General features: G+C 48.0%; 1 protein-coding gene and 1 non-coding gene across 2 annotated transcripts in view; one reads left to right on the top strand and one right to left on the bottom strand.

The window, feature by feature from the left end:
• Positions 1–22,817, bottom strand: part of DAT (Sodium-dependent dopamine transporter) — a 66,359-nt gene that overhangs the window by 20,241 nt on the left and 23,301 nt on the right. Inside the window, exons 2-8 of the mRNA XM_089575006.1 lie at positions 22,112–22,246; positions 17,617–17,965; positions 9,652–9,790; positions 3,364–3,498; positions 1,986–2,089; positions 635–759; positions 260–372 (exon numbers count right to left, since the gene is read on the bottom strand). Coding sequence (XP_089431132.1) covers positions 260–372; positions 635–759; positions 1,986–2,089; positions 3,364–3,498; positions 9,652–9,790; positions 17,617–17,965; positions 22,112–22,246 — 1,100 coding nt within the window. The remainder of the gene's footprint in view (positions 1–259; positions 373–634; positions 760–1,985; positions 2,090–3,363; positions 3,499–9,651; positions 9,791–17,616; positions 17,966–22,111; positions 22,247–22,817) is intronic.
• TRNAR-CCU (transfer RNA arginine (anticodon CCU)) lies at positions 7,705–7,779 on the top strand. Its single transcript has one exon. It is a non-coding gene; the product is annotated as a tRNA-Arg (tRNA).

Here is a 22,817-nt window from a genome sequence, read left to right as displayed (position 1 = left end):
AGGCCCTCAAGCCAAAACTTAACTTGGATACGGTGGCGCGGCGGCCCTTGAAAAACCTTATTTGTAAGTTCAGCGCTCTATACGTAAGTCAATCTCTCTTGTGTGCCTGTTTGAAACTTTTTTCTGTTTCCATACTTGGAAACTTTAGGTCAGGTTCAATGCTTGTCTAACTCTCTTTAACGCCGTTTAAATATAAAACGAAACAGAAGCAGACAGTGAGAATATCGGTTCCTCTACCCTGTGTAGCGCGCGCGCTCACCGAACTGTCCAGTCCGAGGGTGAGCAGCATGAGGAAAAAGATGATGGCCCAGAAGGTGGAGCCGGGCATGGCGGCGATAGCCTCGGGATACACGATGAACACCAGGCCGGGACCTGCGGGTATGGTGTTCGGACCCCTCTAACACTCATTTCCCCCAAAGGGGTGAAACTCTCGCGTAACCACTTTTCCAGAATTCGCGGTTTCCAGTGCAACCAGAAGTTATTAGTTGCGGCACAAAAACGTAGTGGAGTGCCGTCCTAATGAGGTCCCTAATTTGACACTGCAACATTGATGGTAGATAGTCTAATTGCAACCCTGCATGTGGCAACAGAGGAGTTTGCGCAACAGCAGTTAAGTGTAATGCGCAGCGCTTGCCTTCGGTGGCCACCTTCTCGATGGGGATGTCTGCCCGGTGCGCCATGTAGCCCAGCACGCTGAAGATAACGAAGCCAGCCAGAAAGCTCGTGGCGCTGTTGACCGCGCTCGTCAGCAGCGCGTCCCTGCGTGCGTCGAGCGGGTTAGTGGGCGAGCGGGGGGGTTAGGCGTCGCCACTCAGTCAAAGTCAAGTCAGGCAGTCAGTTAGCGAGCGATATAAGCTGGTGGTTGAGTTGGCGAGCGAAATGAGTTTTGTAAGCAAGCAAGCATATAACGAGGGTATACGAGAAGAAGCAGAGAGATATGTCGGAATTTGTGCTGCTCGCTTGCCACGAGAAGTGCACAAGACCACCCGAAGCTGCACTTAATAATAGTGCGACGTTAGGAATGACAAAATAGGTCAGTGAGAGGGAAACAGAGCGTGAGTAGTGTGCAGGAAAGATAGATCAAAAGCCAGAAGTAAAGTTTGTGTTTGCTAACAAAGAATAGTTGCCAGTAGGCTGTTGGTATACGCTGTAGGCGCAGTTCTGAAGTGCAGTTAAGGCAGATGTTATGTCATCAAAAAAATAAATTATGGGCCTATAGGCGTCCTGGTCATCGTCCTTCATGTGTTTTCAGCAAGTTTCAACTCGCCTAGCAATCAGCCATGTTAAAATGTCATTCACTGTTGGTGCGTACTGGATACTTTGCCCAACCATTTGCCGAAAACATGTATCCAAATGCAAAAACAGCCATACGCTGTGCGATGTCAGTACACATTAAAAAGCCCCAGGTGGTCGAAACTAACCCGAAGTCCTGTTTTACGACGCCTCTTTCTCTCTTCCTTTCGTGCCCTCTTCAATCCGTTTCCACACCACCCTGTTCGGGTGTGCACCCTGGGTGGTATACAGCCACTGTGGTTTTCCTTTCCTCATTATCGGGCCAAGCTAAGGATTCCACGAAAAAGTCGCTTTCGACGCATGCGTTTTACTTGCAGAATCGATCGCTGATGGCGACATCTGTATTTCGTTTTTTTTTTCTTTTTTTAGCTTATAAAGCTCCGTTTTCGTCGAATGTGGTCCTTTGTATCTGACCGTGGTACCCTATCGATACACGCCAACATCTATTTGTCTTGCCTCCGTTTAAGCACGAATATACATAGCGTGGCTTATAGGTGCAGCTGGCAGGAAACCCCCATTAATTCCGTGCTTCGGACGTGTCAAATATACAGCCATTTTTTTTTTTCTCACGCATCGTGCCCACCCCTCTAATCTGTCCACTGGGAAAAAGATCATGTTAAACCCTGGCTGCCTGCCTCATGAAAATATCTGGCAGCAATTAGGGCGCGTGTTGTGGGCTATGCGGGACTCACCTGTAGACGTTGTTGTGGAATTCGTTGTAGCTGGAGAAGGCGAGAAGGACGCCGAATCCGGGACCCAGGGAGAAGAACACCTGAGTCGCAGCGTCCACCCAAACCTGGGTCGAAATATGCAACATCGGAAGCAGGTGATTCACTTGGGCTTAGCGTGCAACCATTCTGTGACGCGTTCCAATATAATATTTCCGTTTTTTTTTTTTTTTCCACCCAAATGCACTTCAAAAGTGAAAATCGCTTAGTTGTCATTATTAAAACCTGATCTAAGAGTTTTGTTTTCGTTAGTGAATGGCACAAATATTACTGACTGTTCCAGCCCCCCCCCCCTTCCCCTCCCCCCCCCCCCCCCCAAAAAAAAGGCCACAAAGCGGAGTTTAAAAAAAGTAAGGCCATAATATCTGCCGTCAGTGTACGCACTTTGAAAGTTCCGATCACTACATGAAAGATGATGCGTTTTTCTGCACGGGCGGTTATACTGACCGCGACCTCTGTAGAGCTTAATAGGGATGATGGCGATGACGGTTCGCAGGGGGATGTCGGTGGCTCTTCTCTGTATGAGCATTTGCAGCTGCCCCTGTGAACCACAGCGACCGGTGGTCGCCATTAGAAGACAAAAAAAAAAAACACTTGGACGACGCTGCACCTACCCTTAAGCTTACAATGCGAAAACATTAGAGGCCCCTCCCGCCGAAGTATTCCTTCTCTTTCAGAGATTCATAGGTCGAGGGGAGTAGTCATACCACTACTGGCGCAGTGGTGCAGGGGCTGGGCGATGCGCCACTGTCCTGGCAGTTGGTTGTTTCAAACACAGCCATCAGTGGGGCTTGTGGGATCCAAGTTTATCCTGCCGAGCTTGCGTAATGTTATCTCTCGACCAATGAACTGATGCACAGTGCCACAGTGGGCATGTGGCAGTTCCACTGAATTTATTTTAATTGACCTCATTGCCACTTGCCACGTTTGGCACGTTGCCCACCGGGGCAAGTGGGCCACCAGCTTTTTCGGGACTTGGAATGACGCCGGCTTTTCTCGACAACGGGACATCCAATGATACCGCATTAACAGCGACGTCACACTACCACGGGAAGTCGACGGACTTTCGAAACATCGATACTCTGTCGCAAAACGCGAGCGTGAGGCGACGGCTAACGTAGGTAGTATTAGTGATGGTAACAGCATTAATGGCAGCAAGCCCTCTTCCTGGGGACTTTCGCGAGCCATTTACGCAGGCGTTCTGGAAGACGTCACCTCTACGCTCGTTGCACCTACTTTCTACTTCGCTGCTATCAAGTTGAGGAGCGGATACTGCAGGAGCGTCGGGGCAGACTTTGCGAGCAGCTTGTGCCAGTTGCAAGAATAATGCCCGGTTGCTCACTCTTGGGTTGGCCAGCACGCTGAAGTCGGGCGTGAGGTAGTAGGCGATGCCCTGCGCTGCCCCCGGAAGCGTGGTGCCCCGGATGAGCAGGATGAAGAGCACGCAGTACGGAAACAGCGCTGTGAACCACACCACCTGTGCGACAGGGGGAAGAGACAATGAGCTGCACAGTGGAGGTGACGTCTTGAGAGCTGATCTTCACGACCCTACAGGCTGAGTGAGCGAGTCAGTGAGTCAGTGAGTTAGTGAGTTAGTGAGTTAGTGAGTAGATGAGTGAGTGAGTGAGTAGAGTGAGTAGAGTGAGTGAGTGAGTGAGTGAGTGAGTGAGTGAGTAGAGTGAGTGAGTGAGTAGATGAGTAAGTACAGTGAGTGAGTGAGTGAGTTAGTGAGTGAGTGAGTGAGTGAGTGAGTGAGTAGAGTGAGTGTGTGTGTGTGTGAGTAGAGTGAGTGAGTGAGTTGAGTGAGTGAGTAGAGTGAGTGAGTACAGTGAGTGAGTTAGTGAGTGAGTAGAGTGAGTTGGTTTGGTTGGTTTATGGGGTTTAACGTCCCAAAGCGACTAAGGCTAAGAGAGATGCCGTAGTGGAGGGCTCCGGAAATTTCGACCACCTGGGGTTCTTTAACGTGCACTGACATCGCACAGAACACGGGGCTCTAGAATCTCTCCTCCAAAGAAATTCAACCGCCGCAGCCGGGATCGAACCCGCGTCTTTCGGGTCAGCAGCCGAGCACCATAACCACTGAGCCACCGCGGCGGCCAGAGTAGAGTGAGTGAGTAGAGTGAATGAGTGAGTGAGTAGAGTGAGTGAGTGGGTGAGTAGAGTGAGTGAGTAAGTGAGTGAGTGAGTGGAGTGAGTATAGTGAGTAGAGTGAGTAGAGTGAGTAGAGTGAGTAGAGTGAGTGAGTGAGTAGAGTGAGTGAGTAGAGTGAGTGAGTTAGTGAGTGAGTAGAGTGAGTTAGTGAGTGAGTGAGTGAGTGAGTGAGTGAGTGAGTGAGTAGAGTGAGTTAGTGAGTGAGTGAGTGAGTGAGTGAGTCAGTGAGCGAGCGAGTGAGTGAGTGAGTGAGTGAGTGAGTGAGTGAGTGAGTGAGTGAGTGAGTGAGTGAGTGAGTGAGTGAGCGAGCGAGCGAGCGAGCGAGCTAGCTAGCTAGCTAGCGGGTGAGCGTTTGTTTCATTGTTGCCTGAATGATACTCTAAATAAAAGTTGAAAAATTCTCAGTTCTTCAGTTCTGGTGGATTGATTACACAAAAGCTATATTTCATCCCATCCCAGTGAGAACTCCACCTGGGATAAGCGGACCCACTCCTCATGGGCATGCTCAGCCACTCCCGATGCCTCAACTCGCGGTTAGGAGCGCAGTATGCTACATTTCAGATTTGGTGTTCAAGTAAAATGTTCCTTCTTCCTGATTCCCCTTCTTTCTCCACCCTCGACTCTTGTAATGAATGCCAATTATAATATTGAAGAAATGAAACAAGAAATGAAAGTTGCCTGTAATAAAAGTCTGCAGTAGACGGACACTGTAATCAGCACAAATACCACGCCATCGTAACCATTGGCGTTTAACAGAAGACACTGGCAGAGCGCACGACTAACATGCTCCTGATTTCTCGATATCGAACTGGTGATCTTTGCAGTTTTTCTCGGTGAACGCACCCCCACTGCAGTGAAGGAACATTTTTCGACACCGAATATGCAGCGTTAGCCGGTATGTTTACAGGTCTGTCGGGACGTGGAAGCGTCCGCGAAAACTGCTTCTGCAATAAGAGAGCCAGAATAGTTAGATATGCCTCACCAAACGAGGGCAGTCGGTTAAGTGGCGCGCTCGCCGGAGTAGAATACATAAAAAGATGCACAGTGGGGTTAAGAAGCAAGAAACGATTTCCCATTTAGCGGTGGTTTTCAAGCCCCACAGAAGGCCACATTCATATAAAGCAAAAAAAAAAATAAAAATAAAGGGTGGATAAAAGCAAGAGTTGGTGTCAGCCTTTGCGGGCAATGACGAAGGGGAAAAACGGCAGCAGCCGTGTCATTGAGAGCAGTTGCAGTGCGGTGAAGAAACTGGTTCCGGAGCCGCTGGGGCGAGACTATCCCGGGCGTCTAGTGGCGGATAATGTGACCCGCCTATACAGGGCATGGACGAAACGGTCCCCAATCGTTGGCGCTGCACGCAAAAGGACTGACCGAACCGCTCCGGGCCATGCGTGTGCACCAAACGTTAAAAGAGAGAGACACAGAGGCAGCAAGTTTTTGTTCGAACAGAACAGAATAGCTTCTGTCCTCTTGAAAGGTATCGCAGCTGGGTATCATAGAGCTACTAAAGGTCCGCCAAGCGTATCGCCGCTCTCTTCCAAATGGAAGGGTGATCGCAGCGTTGACGCTAAGCGGCGTAGCGGTAATGGTCATCCCCCCTTTCATATTTTGACCTGCCCTTCTTTCTCTCTCTTTCATTGCTGCGCTTTTTTTTTCCTGCAGTCGACGCCAACTTCTCATGCGGTAGCCACTCGCTTATTCTTTTACGCTTAGAGAACTTTTTCGCTTACTTTTTTTTCCTTACTGACCTTTTTTTTTTAGCTGCCTTCCCGTTACTTTTTACGTTTGTGCGCCGTCTAGATGGATGCAAGGAGGGGATCCGGCGACACGAAAAGCCACTCGGCGGCAGCAGCCATATTGGATTTGGCCCCCTTCGCGTTCCCCCCCTTTCTCCGGCGCGCCGTCAGCCGACCCTCCGGACCGCACTTCCGGCGGCTCTAGCCAATTAGCTTTTAACCGGAAGTGCACTGTCACCTGCACACCGGCGCCCCCGACGGTCAGACGGGGACAGTATCGACCCCCGCCCGAGGGTGGTCGCCATATGCCACGAAAGCGCCAGCACCAGCGAGCTAGGTGCCCGAGTGGGCTTCCTGCGGGCCACTCCCCTTACAAAATCTCAGCTCTGCACTCTCCGGAAGCCTTCGCAGCCAGTCTCGCCGTTCTGTTTGTTTTCGCCCCATTCTATGACTGTGACTCCTGCTTCAAGCACTGCACGATAATTCAAGTGCTCAGCTACTAGACAGCGGAAACAACGTGTCTAGAGTGAATTATTCTAGTGAGCTTAAAGGGACTATGCAGTAAATTAATTGCGATTACGTAAAGCAGACGAGAGATAGGCATTCCATCACTCGTCACCCCGGCGCAAGAATTTTTGAGCTAGCATCATTAACAACGAAGTCATAGACGATTAAAAATCACGCTCCTCCTCTCCCCCCTCAACTCGTACGCGCGGAGCACCAAGAAAAAATAAAGAAAACAGCTCTGGGACTGGGCCCCGCCCATGAATACGTCATTCGCTGACGTTCGGTTTGCGACTTCCGGTTGTCGCACCCAGCCTCAGCAGCAGCGTCGGCAGCGCCTCTCCGGTCTCTCTTCGCCTTCCCGGATCGCGGCGCACGTCGGATTTCTTACTGCGACAAAGGCACTGAGAGTGGTTTCCGAACTCCTGACAGAAAGAGGCGGCAGAGGTAAATTGAAAACATATGCGTGAATGCAATGCCCTGGCTCGCGCTTGCCCGAGGGGGTCGCGCGGCTTCTCGAGCAGATGATTTTCACGGCTACCGGAAGCGTGCCCATGACGTCGTGGCTGCCGTGGCTCCAGCGAATGACAACGTGTGGCGGCCTGCCGACGTCACGGGACTAGTGACGTCTATTTTCCCGATTTTAGTATCGAAGTCGGTCTCTACGAGGACACCAATCGGCCCGCGAATTTTAAAAAACGCGGTTTTTAAAAATTCATAATAAATTGCCGGCTCAGTTCCGAAGACTCATACTTGGTGTGAATGCTTCTTAGCATCATTTCTAAGCATTGAAAACATTTACAAATGACTTTTAATTCATTGCATAGTCCCTTTAAGCACTGACTCAGCTGTAGTTACCAATTAGTAAAGAGTGCCAGGTTAGACAAACTAAATGAGACAAACACAAACCAAGTCGACTGGAGGTCATTGTCTTGTCAGCAGGTCTTGCGACACCTACTGGCTCCAGAGAACAAAAAAATCACGTGCTCTTGTGTCCCTTGGTTTCTGTGGCTGTTGGCTTCTTTCATATTTATAACGAGCCCCTCATTCCCCTTTCCTTGTTTGCTTAATTGCTTAGCGAGGGCCTCGGTTCTGGCAGCCTTGACGCCATAGGAAACATAAGAGGGTTCTCAGACAGCTTCCACCCTCGCCGTTCGATGACGTTCTACGTCACATCAGCGGTAACTCAGGACGTGCTGTCTGCCGCTCAAGAACGTGGGTGGCGCTGATCAACACTCTCAAGGTTAGGTTATTTGTGAACATTAATACCCCCGAAAGCAGCAGATTTGACAGCCGTCACCGTAGCTCAGCGGTAGAGCACCGGACGCCTAATTCGGATGTCGTGGGTTCGGATCCCACCGGCGGCATGTGGTTGTTTTTTCTTCTGCTTTTCTAATCAATTAGCTTTAAGCGATAACATATTCAGTAATATTCTAAACCGAACAGCACAAAATAAATAAATTAATTAAATATCCTCTGTGTCCCTTGGTTTCTGTGGCTGTTGGCTTCTTTCATATTTATAACGAGCCCCTCATTCCCCTTTCCTTGTCTGCTTAATATATATATATATATATATATATATATATATATATAACGTCATGAATTGAATCCTGTTATGTTTTTCAATTTCTAGAGACTATCTTATATTGGTCAATCAGCTGCCAAGAAATCAGTTTTGATATATATACACCTGGTGTCCCAGCTAAATGTAAACAAACTTTTAAAAAAGGCGAAGTGTCCTATAGTCCAGTGTCGTTTTTTTATATATGTTCTGCTGCACTGCATTGGTTTCTAGTTATCATAACGTTTGTCTGCACTAACATTCTTTACCAAGTGGCTACTTTCCAGCTCGTTTTGCTTCTATATTACCGCCGTTCCCTGCTTTCTCTCCCCTTGTTTTGGTTTGTCTCTGTTTCATTTTTCAGCTGCTTTCTGTCGGTCGGCTTCCGTGATCTACCTACCTACCTAGCCTGAGGTTCCCTGTCCTCATTCCTGTGTTTTCTTTTTCTTTTTGGTCTTACTCTTTGCATCCTGGAACAGCGACTTGACGAATTTAACTCTGGGCTCGTCTTTTGCCTTTTTTTGTTATAAAACTTATCTGCTTTTCGTTTATCTTAAATTGGCTTTAAACCCGGCAAAACTCTGCTGGTCCGGTCACACTCTCTCTTTCATTTGTGTTTTTCTTTTCAACTCTTTCGAGAGGGCCAATAAAATTAATGGGGTCTCCATGTGGCGGAGATCTCCAATGCAGGTGGATCCACGCTAGGGAAATAGCAGCGAAGCTCCTTCCCGGACCTCTCTGTCTCTCCTCCCCAATCTTTTTCCCTGTATAACCTCCGTTTTTCAATTTGTCAGCCTCAGTGCCCTCCAGTCTCGCTGAGAGGATTGGAACCTCCCAGCAATATTCTCCGCAATTTGAACTCTTCCTCAAATACAGGTAGGCTGCCCCGACCCGAGCAAAACCCGTATGCCCGGCCCCTGGGCGAGACGCACATGACACAGGTCTGTCTCAGCAGCTCCTGACGCGCGGCCCACACACTGCGAGAGCCCCCTATGTGCTTTCTCAGAGGTTTTAGGCGTGAATTCCTAACCTCGGCCCCCACGCTATGACAGTTGAGACCTGCGGGGCAACGAGCACGTAACTGCGTTTCCTTGCCGAAGCCTCTGCTTGCCACACATATTACAAGCCGGAGATAAGGTCCCATACTTTCAGATCTCCCCAAGAGCGATGAAACGAGCGTCGCCAATTTTTTTTTTTTTTTCGTAACAGGAAGGTTGAAAATGGGAGTAACAAAAAAGACGACGACCCTCAATAGCCGTGCTGCGGTGAGGACAACTATGGCGAAGGCAAGTTCTAAAGCTGCGGTACAAACTATGTAGGTTTACCATGATCACAAGCTTCGGCATTCCGGGGTGTAGTGGCGCGGGCAGGAGCAATTTTTTTTTTGAAGCCCCGAAAAAAACTCTTTTCTCTCACTTGGTGCCCCCTAGATAGATCGAAGAGTATATGCACACTTAGCCAAACGCTTGACTTCAAGGTGTGCCAAAATTCTTGAAGAGGGCACGTTTCAGGTGATGGCTTATTCCTTTCTTTCCTTAGATGCATTTCATTCAAGTATACGGTTACACTTTTTTTTCGGTTGTATATTACTGCGTGGCAGAGCTGTGACCAGCTGCGCTATTGGGCACCGTGCCAAACTGTGTCAGGCTGCACCTAGAGCGGCCGAGGAGGCGTATACCTTTCCCGACGTGGAGATCCCTTTCCAGAGGCTGAAGTAGCAGATGAGGTAGACAGCCAGAAGGCAGAGGGCCATGTCCCACTTGATAGAGCCCAGGTCGTCGATGCCCGAGCTGTACTGGAGCTGCAGCAGGTGGCGCCTGCGCCAATCAGGAACGAGGGGTGAATGTGACAACACGCGAGTCGGACGCATACATCACGTTTTCGCCCGTTGCCCCGTTACTAGAGTGTCACGACTGCGCTGACTCATTGGGTGGCCTCGGATCGCAATTAATTCGGCCCTGAGATGTTACAGAAGCGCCATCTGATATTTTACGCGACGTGGCTTGAAACTGTGTACGCAGTCAGGAACATTAACTGCGACAAACAATGAAAAATATATGTTCGTGACACATGAAAAAGGAGAAATACTAAAGCATCAGCCAGCGCACCTACATTTCTGAACAGCGTTGTCGAGTCGGCGCACCCGAAGTAAACATTTCCGCATTCTTTTTCCAAGGTATAACGCTTTCTGACATGGTCGAGAGAAAGCAGGAAGAGAGGGGGGGGGGGGGGGGGGGGGGGGGGAGCTTGACAGGACAAAACAAAATGAACAAGTACCGAGGGGAAGCCTCAGTCATCTAGCAGGCCGCTAGACGAGACTGACACGGTATATATATTTCGAGCGCAGTGCTGAACATTTTTCATTGTTTCTTTTCGCTCTAGGGTAAAAAAAGAGAAAGCAAAAGAAGTCATTTATTTATTTATTTATTTATTTATTTATTTATTTATTTATTTATTTATTTATTTATTTATTTATTTATTTATTTATTTATTTATTTATTTATTCATTCATTTATTTATTTATTTATTTATTTATTTATTTAGAACATGCGTTCTGCGGGACCAGTGAAGTGCTCTGGCAGGAGGTGGTAACATAGAGTAAGAGTTAACAAATAACTACATGCGTGAAGAATACAAAAAAAAAATATGAGATGTTCAAACATCTTTGAAAGCTACTGAACTAACTAAAACTCCTGTTGGGCGAGTTTGTAGTTCATCTTGATCTAGAAGAGTTTATCAAGAGCACATGCGCGGGTAGGCAAGGGCATCATCACACTTCCGTTTGTCATCTCACCGAATCAACAGGTAGCTGCATCAAAAAGGTCAATCTCAGCGTGGAACAGAGATAAAGACGGTTCGCTGATGCACTCGCTGCTAAGTTTATTTATGTGGGCTTCTAGGCTGATCCGTGCTTTCCTGTCTTTACTGTTACCAAGAACCTTTGTTCCTTAAACCGGGCCACACATGCTCCACATTTACTTGAGCGTGCAAAAAGATGCTTGTATTTATCGTATTTCTTTCCTAATTTTAGGGCGTGTTCCCCTAGACGGTCATTTACACAACGTCCAGTTTAGCAGACCTAGAACTTTCCACAAGACAAGGGAATGAAATAGACCACTATACAGTGGAACACCTTACGAACGGCTTCTGATACTTTTTCAGGCGCTCACGCTTTTTTGCATTGCAAATGCGTGGGCAGAGTTTTCCCAACTTGTTGGGAGCCGAGAGCAAATCAGGTACACCATGCCTGCTAGCAACTCTTTTGAGGTTGTGCGAGATTTTGTGGAGGTAGGGCACAACCTCAGGCCTAGGGGCCTTTTGAAGAGCATAAGCCGTTTTTCGTCCTGTTCCACGTTTGAACTTCTGCAGGATGACCTCAGAGACTGCTGTCAGAACCGTCCAGGGAAACACTGCAGCCAAAAGCCGGCTTATCTGATAATTAAAGTTCTGAAACATCTCATGTGGGCACGATTTTTGGAGACAAGATTCCAGGCACAGCGACGATAATCTTCTCTTGATAGTCTTGGAGTGCGCCGAGTCATACGGCAACAACTCCTTCTTTGCTCGTAGGTAATACCCCAGCGCCAGTAATAGCCCCAGATAGCGCTTGTGTGTGTGTTTCGTCTCTCTTGTCCGTGTCTTTGTTCGCGCTATAAACCCTTCTAGATCAAGCTGAATTTATGCACGACAATTACTTTGGTGGTTTTACTCTGATGAATGCTTTCACTCTCGAGGCTTCACACGCGCGACAGATTTTTTTATGGAGGGTGAGGGTGGACTGATGTGGGTGGGTAAGTGGGTGGGCGGGTGAAGTTGAGGTGCATCGAAGGTGACAGCCACCCGAACGGCATTGCTATGGTTGAGTGTAGTTTCGGGGATTAAATTCTGCGTCAATTTATCGAAGGCATGTACGGGGTGAATGTTTCAGCATGATACCACCGTGTGCACTCAAGGATGACAACCGATCATTCCCACACAGCAAGTCCGAGTGCACTGGGCAGCAAAATGACCTCCATTCAAAATGCTGCAAAATGATGCGAACCGCAATGTAGGCATCGGTTGCGGCGCAGCGTGATTTCGCCGTCTTTGCGACATGTCGATATATCCCCCGCCGTAGGTATGTGCCATTAAGCCTGAGTACATCATCATCATCATCATATGGACACAGTTCTTATATGCTTGTGCTTGTTCAGCTTTTGAAGATTGCATTCACTGAAAATTCTTCTTCTTACCAGGGTACTAAGTTAGGCGTGTTAGTCAGCCGTAGATTAGACTAAAAACCACGCACAAGACAGTAAGCATTAAGTGTAACATTTTCCTTACGTTCACACGAAACGGTGACAGACAGGGAACGGCCACTATACACTGAACACTTTCCTTATGAATGCAGGTAAGCCATCAGGAACATGGTAAAGTTTTGGTGCTCAGAACTTGGACAACTGAATTCGAACCGGAGGTGCTGACCGGGACCTAAATGCAGTGTACACTTCCCCTCGGCCACAAAACCGGCCAGTCATTCATAGGCCACTACCGTTGTTCACGTCTGTTCAGTGACAGTTCAGTGCCAATGGCAAATAAACCCGGTGGAAGCAGCAATCACACGTTGCGTCATGAGTGTGTCAATTATTTTGGGATCAAGGGTAGGCGGCTGTAATTTTTCTATTTTTATTTTTCTTCTCTGCTGCTGGGATGCTCTGACAAATGAATCAGTCCTCCTTATTTAGGTTGCTTTCCTCGCGGGGAGAGGCAGCGCAGTAGCACGGTTTTTCGTTAAACAGCGCCGTGCTCGTTTCTGAATGGGCTGCGAAGATGCAACAAGTGGCAAGAACGACCTCGCCCATCATGGCGCCAGCGCAGTTGCGGACAGTTTATGGTAACATCGAGGGTAACTGATTTAGAGATGCACTGTCGGGAACCGAAGTCTCCAGCACGCTTTGAATCGTATAGGGGCTATGTTTTTCAGCGGTCACACCCTTTAACTACCACAAATTAAAGTACGTGATTTTGACCTTCACCTCCACAAGTGTGGTATCGATCCGGCGGCTAATATTAGAGGCATCGGCTTTGTTTGCAGCTCGCGAGTCCTAGAGACTTTTGTTCCCGACTGTACGTGTGCGGTGGGCTGCACAGCGAGGGCAACGTACCACTATACAATAGTTGCACCGCTATACAATAGCGTAAACATAGTGTAAGTATTTTTGTCGTCTTTCAGGGCATGCATCTTGTAAGGAGGTGTAAGTAGAACACGTCACGCAAGAAAGTAGAAACATGAACATTAAGTGCAGTGAACGCAGCAACAAAAAGCTAAATCTGAAGAAAAGCACCTCGAAGCCTCGAAGAAAAGCACCTGTATCGAGAGTCCCGGCTCTGGAGGCAGGAAGAAGCACATGAGCCAGCCCCATATTCCAGTGAATTTAAAAAAGAAAATGAAAATAGAAAGTTGGCCGGTGTTGCAGGGACCAGTGCTAAAAATGAAAGCTGTAGCAATGGCACCAAAACGCAAGCAAATAGTAATAAAAATTAAAGTGAGGAATAAAGGGAACGGGCGCGTAAAGCTGGGCGCCAGCGGCGAGAGAGGCGTTTGGGCACTTTGGTGACGCCAACCAGAACGCATCCATCTATCATTCTTGTGAAGTTGAGCATTACGTAGCGGCAAAGTAAATAGTCGCAGATGGATATATCCTTACTACACGCGTGATGGAACGACGGGGGTAGGGAGGATTTCATGGGCGCTGCTGGGAAGAGGCGCCAAAAAGGAAGCGATATCGAGCGAAGCAAAAGTGCAAAAAGAGAGAGAAAAAAAGAGAAAGAAAGGAGGCAATTCCATCGTCGTCGACGGAAGTGCGCTATACGTCAGACGTGCAGATGAGTGTTGGGAAACGGGCCACTATATATATCGCTGGGGATTGGTGTATGTGGCGAAACCGGCAGTACGGAGTGCACTGGGCCAGGACTGGGCACGTACTTGCGTCTTCGGATCGCGCCGAGGTTGGTCCGTGGCACAACACGGCCATGATCCAATTTCGCTAAAGTGTCAACTCAATGACGATGGCGCTCTTGCACTGCAGCATTCAGTTGAGGAAGCCTTGGGGAGGATGGTGAATGCGCTTCGTCTCCGTTGCTTCAAACCAAAGTTTGCAATGTTCTCTTTCCCAGGAACAAAACATTTTTTGATGCGGGGATAGAAGTGAGCGCTGCACATTTCATATTTCTTCGTATCTATATCTGAAATTTATATGATGTTAGCCTTTTGTGGTCTGTCAATGCATGCCTATTTTTGTTGCCATGTATTGTCGGATATCTTTTGGTTATTTGCTAATCAGGAGACAGTTCTTTACTTTGAGTCCTCTTCATGTTGTACTACAAACGCAATGATAGTTCTTGCACACGATTTGTGAAATAAATCTCCCCAGTTCCACCACTATCCCTGAAGAGATGGAGATAAATTTCAGGAAGTATCGGCGGTAGATTCCGGGTCATTCTACGGGTTTAGGGAATGAACTGGCCCATGTCTTGACCTGAAACACTAGTCCAGATTCATGCCTCCTGTGGCCCGATGACTCTCAAACGTAAGGAAAAATCACCGCAAGACAATCCTCAGCGAGACGGCAACACAATCGGCGCACGTTGCCCGCACCTCACCTTTCCTTCTCGTCCAGAGGAGCATGGGCCGGCGATCGAGGCGCTCTAGCTAAATTCCTCCTCACAGACCGCGGCAAGCACTACATCCAAAACTACCCGCCCCTCTCGCCCTTCTCTAGGGCGATCCTTGCTTGCCTGATGCAACTCTTAAAACCAAACAAAAACGGCATTTTTTGCAATATCTATACGTAAAACTGCAAATGTTTGACAAATGAATAGAAACGCTTCAAATGAAATCTATTCTTTCAAGTTAGCTCCTAATTGCTTCAATATACGTATATTCATAAAAATGCTGTTTTTTATCGAAATTTCTAACTTTGTGTTGCTTTTTCTCATGCTTTCTCAACGCGACTGTCAGGCACCCATATTCACAACTTTGGTCTAAACTAGGCTTTTCCCAATAAAAAATACATGAGCTACAGTTTGCGCAAGTGCAAATTTAAAGTAATCAGGAAAGCAATCAGGAATGTGCCAAACAACATTACTCCCTAGACTAATTCGTTATACACTTGTGTCGTTAGAACCTCGAGCTAATTCACTTATTACTGACACCAGTCATAGCTAACGAAATTAATAATTATCCTTACGACTAATTGCTTTCTGCAGCAATTCCAAACCCTGAGCGCGGTGGCAGGTTCATATACGAGTGCCCGTCGCCGTTGCCACGCGCAGAGGTCCGAGCGCGGATTGTTTGAAACATATTGCGCGTCCCCTGATGGGGCCGGCGTAACGAAGCACGTCGTCCATAAGGGCACCGGTGATCGGGCAAGGGCGCCGCCAAAGTTTCGTGCAGCGCTGTATGGACAGCGCGTAGTTTTTCCCAATATTACCTAGAGGAAAGGTGACGCTGCGTTAGGTCATCTACTACGGAGATGCGCAGGAATGCTGGGAAGACGTGGTTTCATATTTTTCTTGGCTATATTGCTGGGTGCATAACATGGATTCAGTCGCAACAATACGACTCTCTTCAACGCAAACGTCCAAGAAAGGCTGCGAAAGTTTCTATACCAGTGTAAAACCTAACTATCACTGGAATTAAATTTACTAGGAAGTGAGAAACGCGCTAATTTAGTCTGCACACGTAGGGAGGATATCGTCGCGGCGCAGCTATTGATTCTGAGGCAGAATCCATGTTTTCGGCTCAACCCCAGCCAAGCCATATACGAAACTTCAACTTCCTGGTATTCACGCTGTGGATAGTATTAAGGAACTATCATAGATGGCGGTGCCATTTCTCCCTCTAGGTAATTTTGAGCAACTCTGTGCGGTCAGCATACACCTTCCAGTGGTGGCCTCAGCTGGTAATGACAGGGCTTCATCTACCGCAGAGGGATGCCGGGAAGTATAGACTTCGTATTTGGCTTGGTAAGTGCTTTGGCGAAATCACATCGATTCTACTCCTAAAAAATAGCTGCGCGGCGATGTGCGCATTATAACATTATAAGTTATTTTGATGGTATGTTTGTGACTAATTTAACATTTTTTTGGAAATATATGTTTGGTATTGGACGCGAATGGAAATTAGCGAAGCGTTTCTGGGGCGTTCGCCTCGAGATACACCGTATTTTTGCAACTGAGTCAGCGTTTTTCAACAAATTACGAGGCAAAGAAAGTATGACGCTTACGCCTCCGGGTATTCTTCCCATGGTGGATGAACGAAGGCAGCGCACCCATTTCCTTCTCGGTTTTTTTTTTTAGAAACTCCACAACAAGAAGCTTCTGTAGTTGCTGGAGGGTTCCTATAACGCGGAGTGGACGGAGCAGTCGCTGCTGAGGGTGACGGTTCCACACGCAGTGCACGCAACCGCGGCGCGCGTCCCGCAAGGAGGGAGCCGGGAGTGCGGCGATATTCGCGGACCATCGGTAACCGTCGTGACAGCCAGAGGACCATGGGCGGCCGACTCGGCGGTCACACTTGGTTGGTCCCAAATGCAGCTCCCCGGCCCAGCTATACCTTGGAGCCGCGCGGTGGCACTGACCACACCGCGTCTGCCCGGGACCAACGGAGACGCCCCCATCTTGGGCCCTCGGAAACTGCAGCCCTTGCTATATGGCGCTCCTGCGGGCGACCTCGCGTTACATTTTCTTTGCCCTTCTCTCCAATTTCTTATTTGCCTTGGAAAGGGCACGCTTTTTGAGCCAAGAACGCGGCGCACAGAGTGTTAAATAAAGTTGTTAGCGTTGCTATACAGTGCGGTTGAACAGAAAGAAAATGAATAGACATGCTGCATATCAAATTGTTTTTCGTTTACAATTTCTCTGCACTTACTGAACCCGTTGCCCTGCAGTTACTGAATCTTGCTTTTTTATAAAACACCGGCCTGTTTTCTTTTGCTTTTCTCTATATCTAGAGTTCGCGCAAATGATAGAAATTCTAAGAATGCATCTAGTACCCCAGAAAAACTGGTCTTCACTCTGTCTTACTTACTCTAACACTGAGAGAAGCCAACAGCCACAGAAACCAAGGAGCACAGGGGATTTTTTAATTAATTTATTTTTTTGTGGTGTTGATCAAGTAAGACGACGTAGAGCGCCATCGAACGCCGTTCGATGGCGTTTTACGTCACACCAGCGGTAACTCAGGACGTTCCACGTCCGCCGCTTACAAACGTGGGTGGCGCTGATGAACACTCTCAAGGTTAGGTTATTTGTAAACATAAATACCAGCCGTCGCCGTAGCTCAGAGGTAGAGCACCGGACGCGTAATTCGGAGGTCGTGGGTTCGGATCCCACCGGCGGCATGTGGTTGTTTTTTCTTGTGCTTTTCTGATTAATTAGCTTTAAGCGACAGTAATATTCTTACTTGATCAACTCCACAATAAATAAATAAATAAAAAAATCCCCTGTGCTCCTTGGTTTCTGTGGCTGTTGGCTTCTCTCATATTTAAAACGAGCCCCTCATTCCCCTTCCCTTGTTTGCTGAATTTCTCTAACACTGTTATTCCTCCAGCGACGCTCGGCAGCGCGTAGGGCGGTGATCGCCGCCAAGGCATCCACTTACGTGAAGTACTCTTCGGCCGGCGTGGTGTAGTTCGCCCTGACGTCGACGGCGAGCGCCCTGTCCAGCTCCGTGGCCAGCGTCGCGTTGGCGGCCTCCGCCTCCTGCCCCGTGGCGCCCTCTTCGGGCGACAGCGTGGAGCCGCTCTCGTTGGCGGCCGCCGAGGGCAGCCTGAGCAGGCGCTGGCCGTACGCCAGCTCGAGGCAGTTCTCCGTGTTCCACGAGTTGTTGCAGTTTGTCCAGGGCAGCTCGGAGGTGAACGAGGCCACCAGGTAGTAGAGCGCCCAGGCGATGATCACGTTGTAGTAGAAGTCCACGTAGAAAGCGATCATCACCACCGTGTAGCCCACGCCTGTCCGGGGTGACGACCAAGACCCATCAAAAGATCAGTGACAAACACATAGCGACGTCGCCACTGTAGCTAGACTAGGCCTAATATCATCGCGACATTCGTTAGAGGGTCGAGATCAGTCTATTTTGCCGAGTGCACAACAGAAGCAACGGAAGAAAACATCACGCGTGCGTGTCCTCTCGTTACGATGACCGATACCACCCTGTGAGGTGTCGGTACTTTCGAATCAACCCTACATTGGACTGGAAAACGTTTATTCACCAGCAGAAAGTGGTGGCTTACGGCCGAATCCGACAAAAAAAATTTTTATACAGTAGGATATAACTTAAAAAAAAAACAGCAGTTGCTAACACTGGGCCGCAGTCCGCGGCGTCCTGTATTACTCCGCTGGCCAATCGCAACTGTAAACGAAATCAGCTTTTTAATGTTTGACTATATCAAACAATCCACGTGTCAAAATTCTGACGTACCCTGTCATGCCGCAAAAGGTCAGCCGCGTATGGCGCAACTGATTAAAAAATGAAGCGTTGAACAGGATAAAACTTTCAAAGTTAACGCATTTTTTAAAAGTAAATTTCGAGTCTACAGAACTTTTTTTCAGCGTTTTCTGAAGCCTTGTAATAGCATTTTTTTTTTGCTTTAAACTGGATAGCAGTCTTTGCGTTGTTTTTTTAATTGAATTGCGAATGTCACGATTTCTGCGAAAAACTGCCACATTGAGGGCCGTAAAAGGTCATGTGGGCAGCGGTGCGCGATAATACGAAAATAACCAAATGATCAAGCGATTTAATTATTTTGATATATAAAAAAATCTAAGACGTACTTTTTTTGTAGGGTAAAAATAAAAAAAAAACGCTTCGGTAGTTCTGTTGGGGCTTGTCTTAATGATATTCATTTTTTTCACCAAAATCTATAATGTTCAGAAAGTGGCATGCCTCCTTTCGAGTGGAATGACCCAGCCCAGATCCTGATATTCCGTCTGTTCACTTTACTTGCAGGAGAGTTGAAATCTTGGTTCGTTGGTACATACTTAAGAAAAAAACAGCCAAAAAGATGGGGACAGAGGAGAGACGAGGCACACACAACGACTGGACTATCAACTGTGCTTTATTGAAAAACAGTCAGTCTCCCAGGAAGCCTAACAGAGCATGTGCAGCTCAACGGCACCGCAAAACCAGCCCAAAAGACCGCGATGCTCGTAAGATAGTCAAGCTGCAGTGTCAACAAGACAGGTAACCTATTTCTTTCTGCATCAACGTGATAGACGCCGTGCTAATACAGTTATCTCCTTGATTACTAATGTGAAATGCTTCGAGGATTTCCCGCTCAAACTTACCCTTGCCTCTACCGAGAAAAGTGACATTCGAAAACAACGGGTAGCACCCGCAATCGCGGCAATGGCGAGGCAAGTTTGCTCCGTCAGCCGGAGTCAGAGAGTTATGGTGCTCTCGTAGCCTTTCATTTATACACCGGCCAGTTTGGCCGATGTAAACTTTTTCGCATGTAAGCGGAATCTTATAAACCACCCGTGTCGCACAAGGAACATAGCAGTTCTGATGCCGCGTCGAACAAACAGGGGGTCTAGTTATGCCACGCGCGACACGTGAACAAAGGCTTGAAAGTTTGCAAGGAGCAGAAAAGACAACATTGACACCTTGTCTTGCAGCAACTTTTTTGATGTTATGGGAAGCCCCATGCACATAAGGCATCACCTCAAATTTTCTTCTTTCAGCCCCAGTAGGGTCAGCCACCTTTTCTATACTTCTCCTTTACTTTACTTCTCCTTATACTTTACTTTACTTCTCCAACATGCATTTATGTGGCTGTTGCACGAACACAGAAACAAAGCACGCTAGGAAAACCTTCTTTCTACTCATTCTTAGGAACCGAAGAGACTAGAAAACTCTCTGAGCGCGAATCAATCGTTGGTTGGCGTATAAAAGGCTTCCGCAGAGCCTGAGACCGACGAGGAAACGAAGAGTGTTTTACGCGTTTCATTTCACTCCATTCTCCAAGTCCCGACGAAATTCGATCACCGCATCGCACCTCTATTCGTTGCCCATAGATAGTTAACCCTCTAGGTGTGAGGTCAGACACAGTGACAGAAGGCAAAATAATAAACTAGCACGAAGAGACAAATCTATTAGCCTGGCACACGGTTGGCTCTCTATGCGATCGCTCGCTTAGATGTGCGTCGTAAGGATTATAACGCCATTGTGAAGCGGGGGAAATTCGCTTAAAAAATAGCTGCACAAAGCCTGCCTTTACGGGCAAAAGCGCAAGTAATAACGCAAAGCGGGCCACTCCATGGGCCCTGCTATTGAACGGCTAGTCAGTGAGAAGAAAAGCAACGAGCACGCGTGAAGACACACGTGAAATGAAAGAGTGGGTATGCCTTGAAGGCGCGAGAACGCTGGCAGTCTCTCTAAAATAATTACCAATCAATAGGGGCAACAAAAGCAAAGCTATCAAGACTCAAAGTTGAGGAGCTGCGGCCAGCTCTAAGAGCAGGGATCCTTCAACGCCAGGCACCGCCAGCCAGCGGATTATAGACGAGAGGGGATCGGCGGAAATTCATTTTCCGCCGTCCTCGCATTAGTGACGCCTCGAAGGCTCCTCTGTTTCCTTTGTGCACGCTCGTCTCAGGGAGCACAAAAAGTTGCCGCGCCATGGAGATCCTGCTGCCCCTTCGGGAAGCCATGCCGGCCTCCTGGAAGCGACGAAATATATATAAGCACTCCTTCGATATTGTGTTCGGCGTTGTGAGTGGAAGAACAGGCCATAGCCATGCTTTCTGATCGCCCCGCTGGCCAAGACGTCAGCGAGACGGCCTAAAAATGCCGGCCAGTATATCTCACAGTGCAGAGTTGGGCACGAATTGTGGCGTCAGAACAGTATACTGAATGGTTTGGTTTTGGTTTTATGGGGTTTTACGTCCCAAAGCGACTCAAGCTATGAGGGACGCCGTAGTGGAGGACTCCGGAAATTTCGACTACCTGGGGTTCTTTAACGTGCACTGACATCACACAGAACACGGGCCTCAAGAATTTCGCCTCCATAGAAATTCGATCGCCGCGGCCGGAATCGAACCTACGTCTTTCGGGTCAGCAGCGGACTGCCATAACCACTGATCCACCGCGGCGGCTGTGTATATACTGAATGCAACCACCCAGTTAGGACAGCGCATCGACTTTCACATCTGGGCACGTTACGGACGTCATTCTCCAAGTTGCAGTTTGCAATAGTACCACAGGTCTTCGGAGATGTACACAGTAGAAAAAGTGTTGTTCTTATCACTGGCCTGAAGTCAACACTCTCATTTGCGCTAAGTTATTAGGCTTGCTGACAATTTTATCGCTTCGGATCATCCATTAGTCTGATATGAATGCGCTGGGAAGGTGAAGACCTGCCTATTACCTCGGCTCTTGGCCACCGGTAAAAAAGACCTGGTCACTTTCCGACTCACGATGTGTCTCGGTAACGTGACGAAGACCTCCTGGTCCTGCGTACGATATCGCTCGCTGTCTCAGGTCTTCGCTCTGTTACAGTCGACTAGAAGAGACAAATTAGCCCGCGGCCGCGATTACGCTAGTTGGTAGTTATATTTGGAAAAAACTGCAAAACGCCTGCAAAAGTTAAAGAAATCACGAAAAACGTCTTCTGCGAGGAAAGAAAAAAATGCCCAAGACTTACTTTTTCCACAGTCTAGAAAAGATATCCGTCTGTCATCAAGGAGTAACGAGATCATAAGCGTAGTGCCAGGAAAACATACAGCAGACTGCTGCATTAATGAATTTATCAATCTGATTCCCTTGGGCCTTTGGCAATTCGAATTACAGGCTCTGCTACCGACAGTAATCCAAGTTACAGCACCTTATGTATACGCTTGCAAGGAACAATCTTGGTTGTATGGATGCACTGAAGCAGAAATCATCCATTTGAACAACAGAAGCATTGAGCGTGACGTCATCATATGCCGGTTGGCAGCATAAGCTAAGATGCCGTGATATGCCTGACTAGTCGAAAGAGAACATTCCATGAGCAGTGCTCTCGAGCATAGCGCCGCAAATGATGGCTTCATTTGTAAGCATCCTTGAGGCATGCCGTGCGATGGGGCGCCCTCAAGGAATATAGATAGACACGTGCCTTTGAAGAGGGGCACCAGCCGGCCCCAGCAGGTGATGGCCCCTTTGCGGTGGTACTGGCCCAGGGCAAGTTCCATGAAGAACAGCGGGATGCCGCCCACCGCCAGCATGATCAGGTACGGCACCAGGAACGCTCCTGCACGAGCACACGCTGCGTCAGGCGTGGTATATAGCCCCACAAGCACGAAGTTCTCCAAGGAATACTGCTTCGCAGACACTGTGAAAAAGATTCCTTATTCCTTAACTGCTGTCCTGTGCAGTTATCATGCATACTTATCTGAGTACTATCCTGTGGCGTAACCATTCATATTTGCAGGCTCCGTTATTAAAGGCTCGGCCGACAAGTGGCAAAAAGAGTACGAATTTAATCGTGGAAGGAATTCTTGCAACATACGACCCCACTTTTTACTAACACCTCTGCCTCTTGCACTCCAATGCTGTTTAGCTGCTGCAAAGGAAGCGCGACTTTTTCCGGAAGGAAATGCACGAAATAGGTATTTGAGGTACTCCTATCAGCTTCTTAGTTGTGTTCAGTTCAGTTTTAGTTCAGTTCATCAACTTAAAAACTCCTGCAGGAGTTTACATAAGCGGAGGAATTTGCAGAAGTAAATACAATGATGGCTTCGTGATTTAAACGTGAAAGATAATCTCTGACAGCTTTGAAAAAGTGAGAATGGCAGGTGACAGCGGCGACGTTGTAGGAAAGG

Source organism: Amblyomma mixtum, chromosome 2, assembly GCF_055824585.1.
Source record: "Amblyomma mixtum isolate Tamu chromosome 2, ASM5582458v1, whole genome shotgun sequence".
Classification (NCBI taxonomy): Eukaryota; Metazoa; Arthropoda; class Arachnida; order Ixodida; family Ixodidae; genus Amblyomma; species Amblyomma mixtum.
Note: the sequence above shows the minus strand (reverse complement) of the source record. Positions and strands in the feature narration are given on the sequence as shown.